This window comes from Sphaerodactylus townsendi, linkage group LG05, assembly GCF_021028975.2.
Source record: "Sphaerodactylus townsendi isolate TG3544 linkage group LG05, MPM_Stown_v2.3, whole genome shotgun sequence".
Taxonomy (NCBI): Eukaryota; Metazoa; Chordata; class Lepidosauria; order Squamata; family Sphaerodactylidae; genus Sphaerodactylus; species Sphaerodactylus townsendi.
In genome coordinates, this window is record NC_059429.1 from 19580280 (window position 1) to 19597281 (window position 17002).

The window sequence follows — 17002 nt, forward strand, 5'->3', positions numbered from 1 at the left end:
TCCAGGGGGAGGGTTTTTTCCTGTAGAAATCTTGCATGTGGTTTAGGAATGATGCTGAACAATTTGGAAATCCTTCCTCTCTCAGTACCTCTAAGTTAGTCCCTTTTCTGAATCCCCTCTCCCCAATCCCTTAATTATGCAGAGACTGCCAACGTCTCTGTGGGTGCCTATTTGTCATCTGCATAGAGGCCGACCAACTATTATGTAGTAACAGAGTCGGTGTGGTGTTGTGGCCAGAATAGGATCTGGAAGACCCAGGGTCGAACGAACCCCTACTCAGCTATGTGATCTTCTTAGATGACCTTGGACCAGTTATGCACACATGGCCTAATTTGCTTTACAAGTCCCCATTGGGGAGAGAGGCAGAGCATAAATGAAGTAAATAGCTGCAAGAAGCTTGTGTTCTCCTCTCTTATCCAAAAGCAATCCCAAGTTATGTTTACTTAGTTCTTCACCTTTCTGAAATATTGGTGCAATTCCTAAACTGAATTGCACCACCTGTATCTGTTGAAAGCTGTGGCCTTAGGAACGTGTCACTCTGACCTGCTTGGATAGTAGAAACAAATCCCTTCTTAGACAAATGAAATTAACGCTGCTGTTTTGGGGAGATGCATTTTTTTTAATAGTCACTTTTGGTGTGTGATTGCAAAGCATGTCCGTTCTTGATCCTGTAGCCAGAAGCCAGAGCAATTTAACTTTGCATGTTGCTGTGGGTCTTGAAATGTATCTTTCTCCAGCTTTATCCTTTTGTTGCTGGGTGGTGGGGTTTGACTTGGGTGGGGGGAAGAGCTCTGGGGAGCCAGAAGGGGAATGGCCATATTTATAGTCCTTGATTATGCAAGTAGCTAAACCTGTTGCTTGTGGCATGCATATAGCCTACTGACACTTTGTTTTTCTTTTTCCCCCTCTTGCTTCAGATGTTCATCAAGTACATAAAGGTTAGCAACCGTTTAATAACGTCGACTGCCATGGGCTTGAGTACATTCTGTGGCTGAGCGCGGTAGTGCATGGCTCACTAGTCCACTCTTGTGAGAATCTGTTACTCTGATCAGAGGGGTTATGTAGATTTCCAAATTTCCAAATTCATTTCTTTTAACTTTAAACAAAAACTCTTGTGATGCTGCCAGAGGTATTTTAATAAATGTTTTTTTTTCTACTGTAGGTGGAATTGGTGTCGCATTTTGGATCAGAACATTTCTGCCCTTTAAGCCTAATCAGGTAATCTTCTGGTTAGCCCTTTCAAGGGCCTCTAGTGCTGAATCAAAATTGGAGAATTGGATTCTTCAAACACAGTATTTATCATTTATTTCAGTAGAATTTACTGGCTTTCTATAGAAAGTTTTGGTCATAAAGCTAAATGTGGAAACCAAACAAACTTTTGTAGGCAACTAAATCTGGAATTATTGAGAAATGTGTCTAGAACGGGGTGGATTTTGAGCAAAGAACTGGCAGATCACCCAACCACACTTCAGTGAACATTGTTTGTAAAGTTATAAATTTGTTAACAGTTTTATGTCAATTAACTAAAATTGTGGTTTCTGTTCCCAGAGTGTTTGGCACTAGTATGGTTGAAGAATATGAAGAAATAGCCGACTCTCAGTACCAGTCGGAAAGACCAGAGCTTTATGACGACGACTTTGGTATGTAAACTAGTGGCTCACAACACAAGTTGTTCAATTGCTAACTCTTGTCAGCTTGCTGGAAATGATTTGTAGTTTAAAGCAACAGAATAAGGCGGAATTTTGAGGTGGCCAAAGGACACCTGGCACATTGGGGACGAAAGATGGGGACCTGCCAAATGGAGATGGGATGGGTTTGAAACTTCTGGACTATGGTCTGAGGTGCATAGTCAGGACTTTGTGGGTGGGGTCCAATGCAAAATTTCTTCCTCCACTTAGAGCTCTTTGTCAAGCAGAAATTTAAGGCCCTTTCCGCACGGGTGCAGAGCGGGGGTGCATCGGCATAAATTATGCTGATGCACCACCCCCCCGGGACCATTCGCACAGAAGGTTCCGGTAGGGGTGCAGGGGAAGGTGCAGCCTTCACACAGGCTGTGCCTTCTCCAACTGGCTTACCTGCTCCTGCTGGCTTCCGTCGCGTTGTGGAGGCTAGGGGATCCCCCCCCCCCCCTGGCCAGAGCGATGGCTGGAAGCCAGCAAGGTTGGAAGTCAGCAGGAGAAGGGAAGCCGGCTGGGGAAGGCGGGAGGGAAACGGTGTTTTTGCCATCCCTGGGGCGCTGTATTCTGCCCGTGCGGAAACAGCCTAAGAAAAAGACCACAACAGCAGTTTGTACTAAGTCAGACTTAATATACCCTCACTTGGATTTCTGCTTGCACAGGATCTTGTGTAGCCAGTTTCCAGGCACTGTAATATATGGGGAGGAAGGTGCTAGGTGTTGCCCGAAGTCTTGGGCAGGTGAAACTGTGCTAAGTTAGTTTTGTTTCTTGTCTTGTGGATCTTTGGATCTAAGGTTATATTTGTACTGCACTCAGATCAAAATGTGAATACTGGGAACAGTGAGGCCCAAGAGGCATTGAAACAGGGAGAAAGCAACCCAGTTTACAATTTTGATTTGAAACCCACAGCTATGTCCTCTTTAGAGAGAAGCCCTGGGTTGAGCTGTGCCAGATGAACTCCCACTGCAATACATAATATATTTCCTTGGGTTTTAGCAATGGGACAAAGTTTCCCTCCTTACACCTCTCAGTGCAGCTTTGCTTGGAAGCATGTCTGCTGGTAGAGACATGAAGGAGAAGACATCCATCTGGCCTTAGGCCAGAGTCTATCGCTTTTCCCATCAGTTCCAACATTTGTCTTTGACTGCGTGGGTTTGTTAAGGGAAAGGTATCTTACAGACTGTCTAAATATTTAATGGGCTTGCTCCTGTGAACTGATTCTTCAAGTACACCTTAATCGAACCATTTTGGAACTGCTGGGGGAGACATGTTGCTTGCTATTAAAAGTATGTCCTTTTTAAAACAGATGATCGTTTGGACCACATTGTGGGTGAAGACAAATCTTCAAAAAATCTAATTGGTTCTGCCACAAGTGAGTACAGTAATTAACAACATGCTGCTAGAACACGGCCATACAGCCCGGAAACCACACAGCACCCAAATTAACAACATGTTTAAAAAAACGCTTCACACATTTTTAAAAGAATACTTCCTTAAAGGTTTTTTCCCCACTGAGGACAACTTGGGGGGTGGGTGTGTGGGTCCAGTTTTTCTCTCCCCATCCTGTCTTTATATTTCTACTTTTACTATTCCAATGATGTCTACATGGAGAAAAATATATGTCTGTTCACTGGGATTGGAATAAGCATTACATATTTGTCAGAGTTCTCTGTATATTTGATTAGTAAACCACTGAAGCCAATTTTTCTTGTAAGAGCCTTTTCCACTTTGGGCACATCTCAGTGCAGACCACAGTTTGAAGTGATTTTATGAAGAAAAGTCTGAATTGTAAGAAAAAACCAATAAATGGTTTACTGGTTAGAAAGTAATCAGTATGCTGCTGGTCCATTCTTGTATCTCAGATTGATATCTGGAACAAAATGTTACCCAACTAATTCTGTCCAGTCTAATCTTGATAACCTTCTGAATACTTCCTTGGTGGCTATTTTTATCTTTTTATTAGATGCTATTTTAAATATGGTGAATATCGCTGCTAATATACTTGGAGCAAAATCTGAAGAGCATTCTACTGATCAAGGTAACTCAGTGCTATATGGTGGATGTACTTTGTGTGTGGGATCCAATGCAAAATTTCCTCTTCTTTTAAATAAGTTGGGTTTTCTTTTTTTCCCCCTGCTACATTCAGTTTTTCCTAGCATTGTTGTCTTTTCCAATGACTCTTCTCATAATATGACTAAAATGTGACAGCCTCAGTTTATTCATTTTTGCTTCTAGGGAAGAGTTCAGGGAGATAGTTACTTTGCTCATATTGGTGACGATTTCTCTTTGCCTCTTTTTCTATTTGATCAAGCAAAAGACTGGGTAACGTATTCTTAATAGAATAATAGAAATATGTTATATTCATCATCCAGAATGATATTTGATACTTCTGCCATTTGCAAAAATAAAATAATTTTACTGTTTCATAATTTAACTTTTAAAAGAGCAAAAAGGAGGTTTGCTAACAAGTGCCACCTAAATGGGACAAGGAGGAGACTGCCATTTATAGAGTGGCATTTTGGATCACAAGAAATATTTGGCAAAACGTGGCTGCAGTCAGTGGCCAATAGTTACCCTATGTATTTGCCAGTAATGCACCAGCAGGTTGAACATCCAGTACCTTTCCCAACAGAAAAAGTACTTTACTATAAGGTACACAATGTCTAGTCAATCTTAAGTCCTTTCAGTTCTCTGTAGAAAAACATATTTGGGAGGATCAAGATAATTCAGTGCCAAAAAAATCCGTTCTTTGAATGCCAAGATTGCACACACTCAATACTTGGTTGGGTGTTTCCCCCCACTTTACAGTAACTGCTAATTCACAATATTGCAGGACACTTTTTCAATTGAATGAACTGATTTGCAGGCAGGTGTAACTTGGAGATTTCCCATTTTTAGTCATTCAGCTACTAATTCGCTGATATTTCAATCACCCACCCACTCATTGCTTGGCCAGCATCGGTCTGAATCCAACCTGTTGTCTTACACTCTGCTACATCTCTTTGGGAAAGAATGTAGGTACATGAATTAAATGAACAAGGGAGAAAAGGGCATTTGAACATTTTTCCTCTTGGTCTTTGGCAGCACCTGTTTTTGTTTCTGGTACATGGTCTCTTCCCTTTCCTCTTAGTTTACTACCAAATTACACAGGGAATTTGGCCACTAATGATCTTGTTAATATGCAACAGAACTTTAATGAAACCATCAAGGATTCATCATCTTAAACAATTTAACATTGTTGCCCCTTTAACCTAGTTAGTTTAAAAGTATGTTTTCCATGTGCAAAAAAAGAGCATAAAAATTCAGAACCTTGATAAAAAAATTGATAACTTAGGTGTTATATAACCAGTTTCTCAGAAATGTGGTCAGGCTGTATCCATTACCATTATAGTCTGTGCCGTATTTCAGAATTGCCTAGATACTATGATGAATAACATTTTCAGGTCCTATGATGATAGAATGCTGTTCAACAAATGTGCTAATTTAAAAGTTGTCCCTGAAATTCCTTAATGCAACAAATATATTTAAGAATACTTTTAACAGGTTTATATCCCAGTCATTTCATAGTTACTTTGTTTCTTCAATATTTGTAACAGCCTGTTCTGTGTTAACAGTACTTTCTTTTTCAAATAGGAAATGAAAGTGTTCCTGAAAATACAACTGCCACTTCCAGTATGGTACCACATCTATTGGAGCCAACGACCACTCCTTCTTTAGAGTAAGTTAACTCTTGCATTCATTTGGAATTTTTAGCCTGCCCTGTCTCAGAAGCTGAATGGGATTACAGTGCATTTCTGTACAATAGAAGCTGTGCCAAAAAAAACACCAACCTGTTTTGCCTCACATCTCATTCCCCCTTTTTATATTTTTTCTATATCTTTTTACACATCTTTTAAAATGGAACTGAGTGATTAGAGTCCATTTTCCTTTCTTAAAGTGGAAGAGTTTGGATTTATACCCCACCTTCCTCTCCTGTAAGGAGACTCGAGGTGGCTTACTTTCCCTTCCTCTTCCCACAACAGACACCTCGTGAGGTAGGTGGGGCTGAGAGAGTTCTAAACAACTGTGACTAGCCCAAGGTCACCCAGCAGGAATGTAGGAGTGTGGGAACATCTGGTTCACCAGATAAGCCTCTCCCACTCAGGTGAAGGAGTGGGGAATCAAACCCGGTTCTCCAGATTAGAATCCACCTGCCCTTAACCACTACACCACTACTAGAGTACTAAGCAGGAGTCGCCAATGTGGAGCTCAAGGACACCATGAACCCACCAACACTTGTGCCTCCTGAGTGTTTTTAGGAAGTGGGGGGAAGTAGGAAGGGCCTTTGCCCTGCAAGGTGTCCAATTGGCTATTGGAGATTTGATTGGCTTTTCAGATTTTTTAAATCTTTGGCAGCAGCTTGCTACCACAGCGTAAGGATCTGCACTGTGTGACTGAAGTTAAACTGTGGCAATAATTTTGTAACTGGCTTAGCCTCCTGCGACAGCCATTTTGTTGCTTCTCCTACCATGCTCTATCAGTATTCCAAATGTTCCTAGTCTTAAAAAACTGGGGACCCCATACTAGATTAGTTTAAGGGCCCCCTGTCCAATGATTCATTTGCCCTGCACCCAAAAGTCTTTCATGCCCCATTCTTCATATTGTCCAAAGAAAATAATTCCAGCCTAATTTAAAACCCAGTGTGAGCGACCCTCAGTGGTCCATTCAGATTCAAGACCTGGCTTCCAGTTCCTGCTAATTCATTAGCTTGCAAGACAAGTGTCTACATGCATAAGACAGGAATCACGGTTTGTTTGTTTTTAAATATTTAAGATGTGATATGAGTATTCCCCCCTTCCTCCTGAGCAACTGAGGACCCATAGTGACCCCAAGGATATTGACTCCTGGCTCTTATTTTCAAATTGTTTACAGGCTTGTTGCTTCAGTGATACCACAAACAGAGCAAGAGCAGGTCACTGTAGATGTGACGAAAGACAGCCCGATAGTTCAGCTGGTCCAAGAATACGAAGAGGAAGCGAGTCAATCGACAGTGACCCTGCTACCCAGTGATGAACAAGACGAAGAACTGTCGTGGTTTGAATCGGAAACACAAATCTATTGCTATGAGTTGATGACCGTCTGTTGCATTTCCACCTTTTCAGAATATCTGTACAAGCGCTGTTCCGCGATTGCAGCGCTTCACCGGTACTATAGCAAAAAAGATAGCAGTTGGAGCAAATCCTATTCTGCTATTTTCCAGCCCCAGCTAGACTCAACCACATCTTTGCACATATCAATACATGAACCTCATCCAGACAAATTGGAGACCCTCATTCCAGAGCCACCTGAAATTGTTGTGGGTGTCACAAGTAGTGCATGGACTGAGCCCGTGATCAATCGGACAGAGGGAGTCTTTGAATTGGAGCCCAGTCATCCACAGACTGTCTCTCAGTCCATCCTCTTGGATGTCACTGCAGGAGTCAAGTCACAATCTACAATGGATGTGTCCTCTGAGCCCACAAAACATGAAGCTATGTCTGAAGCTCCAGAGATTCCTCCCCAGGAAGAAATTCCAGCCGATAAAGATGAAATCATTGGGTCTGTTACAGAGAAACTGCCTGAAACCAGTGTTGTAACTGAAATCAAAGAGAGTGGAGAAGAGAGGACCTCTACTGAAATGGTCTCTAAGCCAACGGAGACTGTTCCCCAGTCTGAATGTACTGGAGCCATCGAAAGCAGCAATGGGGAAACAAAGGCAGGGTCCTTGGAAACAGAAAAACAAGTGGCATTGCCCACTGTAGACTCGTCGTCGTTGGAAATAAAAGATGATGACTCGGTGGTTGAGGAACCCTTTCTCTCTCTTCCCGTTTCTGGCGGATTACCACGAACTGCTACAGACTTCTATGCTGAATTGCAGAACTCCACAGACTTGAATTACGCCAATGGGAACCTTGTTCATGGATCAAACCAAAAAGAGTCTGTCTTTATGAGACTCAACAATCGCATTAAAGCCCTGGAAGTCAACATGTCTCTCAGCGGCCGCTATTTGGAAGAACTGAGCCAAAGGTAAGTGCTTAGCCGGAGCGGAATCTCTCTGTTCTCAAGTTCTTAAAGAGCTGATTGCGAAAATATTCTTTGTGAAACTGATTTAGCCTGCTTTTCCACCTGAATGTGAGCTCTGCAAAACCTCTAGGAGAAAATGAGTCTCCTGGCTCTACTGTTAATAGAATTTCACATTCACGTATACTGTACTTTGAATACCTGTGGCTCTTTAAGCTTGTAAGTAGAATAGGTGTGGCCTTAGAAGGCTTGAGCTGCTTTGGTATGTTCAATGTTATATATACATCTGTGTATATATATGAGTCAGAGAAGTCAAATGCGCTTATGCAAGTTTGAAGGCTCAGCTGTTACAGCTGTCTGAATTTCTTCTGCATGTGCCCCAAGCTACTCAGTTGCTTCATAGCATGCAGTGTCTCTGTGTTAAAAGTAACAATTTTACTGGGTTTACTTGGGAAAGGCGTTTTCCCTCTTAAAATTGTATTTTTCCCCATTAAGGTGGTTTTCTGTCAGTTGTGGGGGTGGGAAAATGGAGACTCAGGGAAGTTGATGAGAAAGACCCTGTGTTTGTCCCTCCATTTCTGAACGATGACCGAGAAATTAGTTTGATAAAAAAAATGACAGTGCTGTCTGAGATCTGTGTGTGACTCGCTTTGTAGATACCGCAAGCAAATGGACGAAATGCAGAAGGCTTTTAATAAAACAATTATAAAGCTTCAGAATACTTCGCGCCTGGCAGAACAGCAGGTATGTTTACCGAGCAGCTTCGTTTCCCTGGTTTAGAGGCCAGTTAACTTCACAAGACAGAAGGGAGGCGCATGGCCGCACAATTAAGTAGAACCTGCTGGCTAAAATGTCTGCTTAATTGCTGTTTGAGTTCACGCAGGTTTATAGGCAACGCGTGCTTCATTTGGACTGTGCTTCTTGCTTCTGTACTTCTAAGTGTCGAGTGCAAGCGAGAGATTTTTCTTTTTCATTTTGTTTTGCTGCTGAAGAAAATTTCTGCTGCATCTGTCGTTGCAGATGCCTTTCTCTTGCTGCTTAGTGGTTCTTCTGTCAAAACCGAAATTACAGTTTGGTTCACATGGTGTTGGCCTGTCCTGGAGTGAAACCTAAGAGGAGACTGGGGCCCTTTCCACACAAATCTTCTAAAACCTTTATACAATCCATAAAACATTTTCAGTTTCTCCTTTTATCTGCACTTACCCCCTAGAAACAATTACTGGTTGCTGTTTTGTGCTTTTTCCCCCCCCTTGAGTTGAATCGATGCTTCAGTTCTTCACAGCCTTGTGCTGCGTTCTATACTCCTCATGTACTTGATCCTTCAAAGATTGCCCTCCCCAAATAAAAGAACAAATAAACAGGCAAGGGAGAACTGAGCTCAGAAAATGGCGCCAAGGGGTAGTTCAGGGAAGCTGAGAAATGTGGGAAATGTAATCAGTAGATAACACAGCAACTGAAGACGTTTTCAAAACGTTTCAACCAGAGAATATTTATAAATGGGGTTTCGTTGAAAACATTTGGAGGCTGAAAATAAAACGTTTGGAGGTGAAAACAATGCAGAACTCCATGGAAGAAACCTCAAAACATTTTTAATGAATTGTGCGGAAAGGGCCAGTGTTTTAAACCTTTTTTCAGTGTGACAAATGTGCCACAATCTCCTTTGATCTTTTTTTAAAGTTGGAAAAACTCCTCTGGATCAAGTGCCTTGTGACTGCCTCTGCTACAGCATCCTGTAGATTTTGAGCACAGTCCTCATCTCGGCAGCCTAGAGAGAACATTAAAAACTGAAAAGCTTTTCTATACCTTCAGTAAGCTATGCAAGTACAATCTCCCTTTGTTAGACATTGAGAAATAAGTGGTTTAAGTTTTCTCTGCTTTACTTGCGGAAGCCTTTCCCATCCACCCTTAAATTTCAAAACTAGGTCTTACATTTTACCATAGATACCAAAGTTAAAATTTTCGGTGAGGTGGGGAGGCACTACATGTGGGATTTTGCATACTTTTCCAAGTGCAGGATTATGAGTGTTGCTCCTTTAAGCAAACTGTGAAGGTCAGTTCAGTTCTTTTTCATGGTAGACCTGCGGCAAGCAAGAGCTTTTAGTTAGTTGCTGTACGAAGCCACTGGATAAATAGCCTTCACTCCGGGGTTCCCCTGCCTTTTTCAGACTGTGAACTCCATTGGAATTTTGACATAGGCTGATGGAGACAACCACAGAATGGCTGCCATAGGGGAGCCAAGCACAAACGCCATAGAGCAGGGGTCGGCAACCTTTACCACCCAAAGAGCCATTTGGACCCGTTTTCCATGGCGCTGAAGATCTACTGAGCCGGAGAGGCAGCTCCACATGGAGCCACCTCTGGTTTGGCCCCTCAACTCACCTTTCCTTCCAGCGCTGCTCTGGAGAGGTGGAGGGACACGCCCACACTACCCTTCGACCTCCAGGCCACGCAGAGCCGCAGTATAAGGCTCCAGAACCGCAAGTTGCAGACCTCTGCCATAGAGTGAGGTCATGCATTGCTCTAATAGTAACTCTTCAACCTTGCAGGCTCTGCTTAGCAGGATGCCTTTGTAAATCAGCATATTGTTTTACAATGTTTTTGTGCATTGCCTTCGGTTGCACAGTGAAGATCCCTTGCTGGGAAGGCAACTGCTGCTTAGACAATATATTTATTTTCAATCTGCACAGCCTGTTTATTTTATTTATTTATAAAATTACATTTATACCCCACCTTTTTCTGGAAGAGTCAAGGCAGTTCTCCAGTTGCCACTTAGAAGCCCTGCTGGATAAAAGACCCCCCTCCCACATTCTAAAACAAGCTTCGCAGGTGCCAGGGCGTCTGCGTGCACCATATCAGGGACTCCCTGTTCTCCTTTTTATTCATGTGTTCTTAGCTGTTCTTTTGATTCCTCTCTCATCTTGGAACAGTTTGTGTGGCTCCTGTCACCTGTGGTCTGTAAGGCCAACATTCGTACTCTATACAGGAAGCATCCTGCAAGCCAGATTGGAAAGGGGAGGATATTTATTTTATTTTCTTCACCTAGGATTTGAAGCAGACAGAGGCCATTCAGCTCCTGCAGGCACAGCTGACCAATATGACCCAGCTAGTTTCCAATCTGTCATCAACTGTGGCCGAACTAAAAAGAGAGGTAAACATACTTATCCAGAGGAAGAGAGAAGTATTTTGCTTTTATGAGATAGCAATGTAAAATTCCTGTAATTTTTTTTTGCAGTCCAAATACAAACAAACAATTGTACAGTTCTAAAATTTGTTGAGAAAGGGGCTGGAAGCGCACACAGATTTCACTCAGATCGAGCCATAAGGCTTCTGGGCGCAGACTGGTTGGAAATCAAGTAGAAATAGGCTTGAACATAGTAAGAAAGAAAAATTTGTGACTGGTTCTGGTGGGTTTTCCGGGCTGTGTGGCCATGGTCTGGTGGATCTTGCCTGCGTCTGTGGCTGGCATCTTCAGAGGTGTATCACAGAGGGAAGTCTGTTACACACAGTATCTGTTACACACTGTGGGAAATTGAGACACTCCAGATCGAGAAAGCACGCATGCTATGCTCTTTATCCTTTCTTCTGCATTGGAGACACCAAAACTAGTCCAACCTTTCTTACAGCAAAAAGGACTTTTAAATCCCCACAGGCTAACCGTATATATGACTGCCTGGAATGCGCATTATTACATGAGAGGATCCACACCACCCGCAAAGAACTTGCAGCCATAGACAAGGAGTTGCTACTACTCCACATCCACAACATCCACACAGCACAGAAAACCCACCAAAACCAGTTGAATCCGGCCATGAAAGCCTTCAACAATACAACAATTTGTGAGGTTGTTTGAAACCAAGGAGTGGGCTAATTAAAGTGAATAGTGCAGGTGTACTCAGTCGAAATAGAGAATTTCCCCCAAAATTTGCTCTCAGGTTTGGACTGAACAAAGTACTTAGTGAATGCTTTTGGGTTGAGCATTCAATAGAATGTTGAGCAATTACATGATCAGTGTGGCCATATAATTCAGGCACTAAACGTGCATGGTGTAATAAGTCCTGGGAACTACACACTTCAGTAACTAATATTCCCAAATCCAGTATCCATAAACTTGAGGAATGTTATGGAGGATCTAAATAGATGGACACCTTTAACTTAGTCCTACTGGAGTAAAATTAAGATGAATTTTATTCCCACAATATCTATCTAATTAGAGGCCTCTCTGGTTATATTCCTAAAGAATTGTTTTTCAAGATCAATTCCATTTTTTTGATCCTTAAATTGGTGGGATTATACCCAGAATTACCCACGTAAAATTACAATTACCAAGTGAAACGGCAGGGTCAAACTACCTAATTGTCTATTATATGGCCTTTGTTAACCACACAAGGAAAATGTTAGAAAGACCCCCTCGTTTACCCTGGGTAGACATAAGATAAAGTAAAGCTTTTTAAACTTATCTCTGTCTGGGAGTCACTGGGCTCACACCATGCATATGTCCAAGTGCATACTTTTGCACAATTCAGGCATCTAGAAGAATAAACAAACTGGATTAGCCAAGAAATTTGACCCTTTTTTTCCATGAACAGTTGACACTATGGGGTACCCCTAATATTGAAATATCCCCTTAAGTAGGAGCAGTGGTGTCTGTGTTGCTTGCTGCTGATAGGTCTGTCTCTGGGGAAAATTATGCCACCCAGGCTGCTGGATTCAGCCTAACGTTTTCCCTTACAATATGCCATCATGTTCAGCAGGGCAATCTGCAGCAGAAATATCACCCCCTGCATGGATTGTTTGTCTCTAGAGAAGCATGAGTAGCTTAAATAAAATGTGTCCATTGTTCCGCTGCTGATTTGGTACTTGAGCTAGGATCCCACTGCTTATAACTGCCTGAGAATGGCAAGCCATTACTTACTTTTGTAAAACAAGACTGTAAACACTTAAGACAGATGGTACTTGTCTGTCTTGTTTTTACGTCAGAATTCATCTCTTGCTGTCGGCTCTCAACTTTTTTCCCCCAGTGAAATGGATCTGTTGGGTAGAATGGAAGCTCCAAAGCATATTGTGCTGTAGCCAAGTAGTGCAATATGACATTTGAGTTTGACCTATAAGGGGAGTCAAGAAAGGGTTATATTTTTGTACGATTAAACATATTTTGTGTTTTGCGGGAGAATGACTCCTCTCCTCAGCAGGTAAGCTCGAAAATAATAAAAAAACAGCAGTAACAATCCCAAAATGTAACACAGAAAGACACCAAAACTGAATGGCAAGGGATTATTTCCATAAAATCATTGCAAGTCTCCCCCAAAAAGAAGAGGGGGACAAATTAGATTTCCTGGGAAAGGGATTTGCAGAGCCTGTTGCTGACAATGAAAAGGCTCTTTGGCATACAATTATCTGCTCAAACCTCAGGTGGTAGTGGGACATGGAGTAGCTGGCAACTGTTATGCAGCCATATTCTGGTCTAGTTTTAGTTCTGAAGAACTCTTTCAAGGGGAGCTTTATATAGAGTATGTAATAGAGTACAAAGGTATATGTGTGTCCAAAGTCACCCATCTTTGGAGAAAATTGAAATCGATATTTGACCCTAAGCTGGTGTTAAGTTACTACTTGTCACTGTTATTACCCGAATTCCAAGAAGCTGTGCTTGATCCAGCAGTATGCAGTAAAGGCAAGCTTTGTCTCCAGGGGCAGTATAATACTATATAGCAGTGGTGGCGAACCTTTGGCACTCCAGCTGTTATGGACTACAATTCCCATCAACCCCCTCAATTGGCCGTGCTGGCAGGGGCTGATGGGAATTGTAGTCCATAACAGCTGGAGTGCCAAAGGTTCGCCACCACGGCTATATAGCATAGGTGACTTCCAGTATCTTGGCTGCACTGAATCCTTGGTCTTGCGAAAACCTTTTCACTGCTGTGAAAGCTTTTCTTTTGACTCAAAACTCTTAACTCGTGCTTGTGAGAACTAGTTGCAGGAGCTAGGTTTGGGTGACCTGTAAGCTTAAGTCGCCTCTGTTGAAGAGGCTTGGTACTGTGTTGCAGCCGCTCGCTTGCGTCGACGTATTTGACTTAAAATGTACCACTTTCTTCTTCAGGTTGCTGATCGCCAGAGTTACCTTGTCATTTGCTTGGTGCTCAGTGCCATCCTAGGCTTGGTGCTTTGCATGCAGCGTTGCAAAAAGAAGTCGGAGTTGAACGACAACTACTGTTCGAAACTTCTCAAAAGTAATCACTATCCCAGCCCAAAAAGGTAATAGACTACAATTTGCTTACCAGAATTTTGCAGATATTTTTTAATTCCTTTTCTCCCTACTGTTTGTATTCATGCCTATCTATTCCTTCTTTCAGTATTTGTTGCAAAATATTCCTTTTATTTGTACAGCCGGGATAGTGGAACCATCTGCGTTTAGCAGAAATACAGAAAGTATAGCATTCCCTGTATTAATTTCCAAAGGCTTTGAGATGGTTTGGCGTTGTCTTCCTAAGACGAGCCTTTGTAAGAGATTAAATGACTGATGCTGAGTCTTTCTGCTCATCCTTATTATGGGGAAAGTTTTTGGTTCCAGGGTGGGGCAGAGGAATCTTGCTGTTGCTTCTTAAGGATTTTTATTGCCGAGAAGGAGATTAATTTTGCGTGTTGTTGCCTGCAGGTGTTTTTCTTCATACGATGACATGAGCTTGAAAAGGAGAACCTCCTTTCCACTCACCAGGTCTCAGTCTTTTCAGATGAACAACAAAGACGGTAGGAATGTCAGCAATTCAACTGTCTTGAGAGCCAGTGTAGTGTAGTGGCTAAGAGTGGTGGTCTCCAATCTGATAACTGGGTTTGATTCTCTGCTCCTCCACATGAAGCCTGCAGGGTGCTCTTAGGCAAGTCACAGTCTCTCAGAACTCTCTGGCCCCTTCCGCACACACAAAATCGTGCATTTTCAAACCACTTTCACAACTGTTTGCAAGTGGATTTTGCTATTCCGCACAGCTTCAAAGAGCACTGAAAACAGTTTGAAAGTGCATTATTCTGCATGTGTGGAATGAGCCTCTCAGTCCCACGAAGTCCTTACGTAGTGTCTGTTGTGGGGCGGGGAAGGAAAGGTGATTGTAAGCTGTTTTGAGGCGGCCTTAAGGTAGAGAAAAGTGACCATAAAAACTCTCAGGATTGATGCTGGAAAATCTTTAACGTACTGTGCAACATTGTAGCTGAAGAATTTCATTGTAGCTGAAGAATTCAGTTTCATTTGATTGGGATTCAGAACAAACTTAACACAAAGCTAGGCAACCAGATGGCTTCATTAGGTTGCCAGGTTTTCTGGAGTAGGCGTAAGTTGGACAGGTTACTGTAATGGAGTGACCTGAAGTCTGTCAAGAGCCTCTCAACCAAGGGTACCATCTCATCACAGGCTGATTTGTCCAAAGGATTTTATGTTACAGCCACAGCAGTATGCTTTCAGAAGAAGGTCAGCCTGCTCAGCATGTTAGAAAGTTTGCTTGGTGTCTTGGTTAGACTGTTGGACTAGGCTCAGGTTCAAATCCTCATTCTGACCTAGTAGCTCATTGGGTGACCTTTGGACAAGCGCATACTCTCAATCCAACCTAGGTCACAGGGTTGTTACCAAAAAATAGGAAAAGATTGTTATAAGCCACTACCATGGAGGAAAGTGGAGTGTACATTAAAAAAATATTCTGAAACTGAGGGATACCGTTTCTAGAGCAAACAGCAAACTGACTGTTCTGGGAACATTATGTTGATATTTTCACTCAGCTAGGCTAGATGATACTATTTCACCTTGAGAATCAAAGGGTATAACGTCATGCGAAGCAAAGTGATATATGTTCTTCAGGTGCTGCTTTTAAGGCCTCCGAGGTCCAAACAGTGGTCCTTATAGTCACAGTAAGTCCCCGCGGGGTGCCGAAGTTGAAGGAGATACCTGGTGTGGAGCTTCCTCCTCCGCCCACTGCAGCTGCTACGCTGTTCTGGAGGAGGCATTGCAAAACGCACTGCATTTTATTTTATTTAGTTTTGCGTTCAAAAAGAGTGACGGTAGTGGGGAGAACAGAACTGGATAGGCATTAGGACCCCTGAGAAGCATTCAACTACAAAAAAGGTCCAGGAAAAGTGGCAGATAAATATAAAATTGTACTTAGATCTTTCTGTGGAAAAGAGTATAACTGGGTGCAGGATTGCATCTTTCAATGTTAAAAGTACTACATGATATATTGCTTATTGCCCATTTCTCACCTGCCAGTTGAGATAGTCATCAGAGGTCTTTCTTCCATCCTTCTGAGGTTAGGCAAGTTGGTAGTGGGATCTCCGGGACTTCACAGTTTTTGTATCCCAGGTGCAATTGTTTACTGGTGCCAAACTTGTTGGACTTTTAGCATTAGGCTTCTGATATGATCTCTTGCCCCTCCCCCAAACTCCTGAATATTGTATGAGAGTTACATACCCCATCCTTAATGCATAATTGAGGAAGGGTTGGAATGGAGTGAATCCTGTGCGCCCATTGGTTGGAAGTGAGCTGGACTGTGGGGCAGTGCCAGGTTGCCGTGTGCTGCCTTGCCGGCTTGGCCCAAGTCTCCACTCCCTCACCCACACTCTCTCAGCCCAGCCCAAGCCTCCCCATTCCACCCTCCCCCCATTCCAACAGCAAGCCCCACCAGCCTGGCCCAAGCTTCCCCACTCCCCTGCATGCTCTCTTCCATCCCCCAAAGACCAAGTGGGGCATGGGTGCCAAGCCACCCTGCCCACTGGTCCAGGCAGCACCCCCTCCCCCACCCGAGACCAAGGCAAAGTTGGTAGAGAGAGCAGGAGAAAGTGGCCGAGCAGGAAAAGAGGCAGCTCTCCCATGAGCTCAATTAGTCCCCCACCTGCCTTCCCCCACCACCTATCTAGAACCCATTTTATTTTAATTTAAAATGGACTTTACTGCTAGTCGATTTTTTAAAAAGCTAGTAGCTTTAAAGTGGGATTTTCTGGTCACAGAATGACATTTCCTTCCCTTAAATTGCAAAGAACAGAGTAATTTATTTACTAAAACAGAGGCGGCTATTGACATACAGTTAACAAGGTGCATCATTGTTGGTGGGCACCTCAGTGAATGCAGATTTCCCCAAGCAACAAGTTCCCATGATTCTGTCCTGTGTGAGTTAAGTGCTGTCCAGTCGTTTCCAACCCTATGAATTAATGACCTCCCAAATACCTTATTGTTAACAGCCTTGCCCAGAGCTGTAGCTTCCTCGATAGAGTCAATCCATATCACATTAAATCTTCCTCTTTTCTTGCTGCCGTCA

General features: G+C 42.8%; 1 protein-coding gene across 3 annotated transcripts in view; it reads left to right on the forward strand.

Moving 5' to 3' along the window:
• The window catches only part of SUCO (SUN domain containing ossification factor), a 46384-nt gene that overhangs the window by 26893 nt on the left and 2489 nt on the right, over nt 1–17002 (forward strand). For 2 of the 3 annotated variants that reach the window (XM_048496800.1, XM_048496801.1), the window contains exons 12-22: nt 918–938; nt 1163–1218; nt 1549–1640; nt 2983–3048; nt 3640–3714; nt 5310–5394; nt 6588–7721; nt 8372–8459; nt 10759–10863; nt 13810–13964; nt 14365–14456. In XM_048496800.1, coding sequence (XP_048352757.1) covers nt 918–938; nt 1163–1218; nt 1549–1640; nt 2983–3048; nt 3640–3714; nt 5310–5394; nt 6588–7721; nt 8372–8459; nt 10759–10863; nt 13810–13964; nt 14365–14456 — 1969 coding nt within the window. The remainder of the gene's footprint in view (nt 1–917; nt 939–1162; nt 1219–1548; nt 1641–2982; nt 3049–3639; nt 3715–5309; nt 5395–6587; nt 7722–8371; nt 8460–10758; nt 10864–13809; nt 13965–14364; nt 14457–17002) is intronic. The other variant, XM_048496802.1, reaches the window with a different exon arrangement.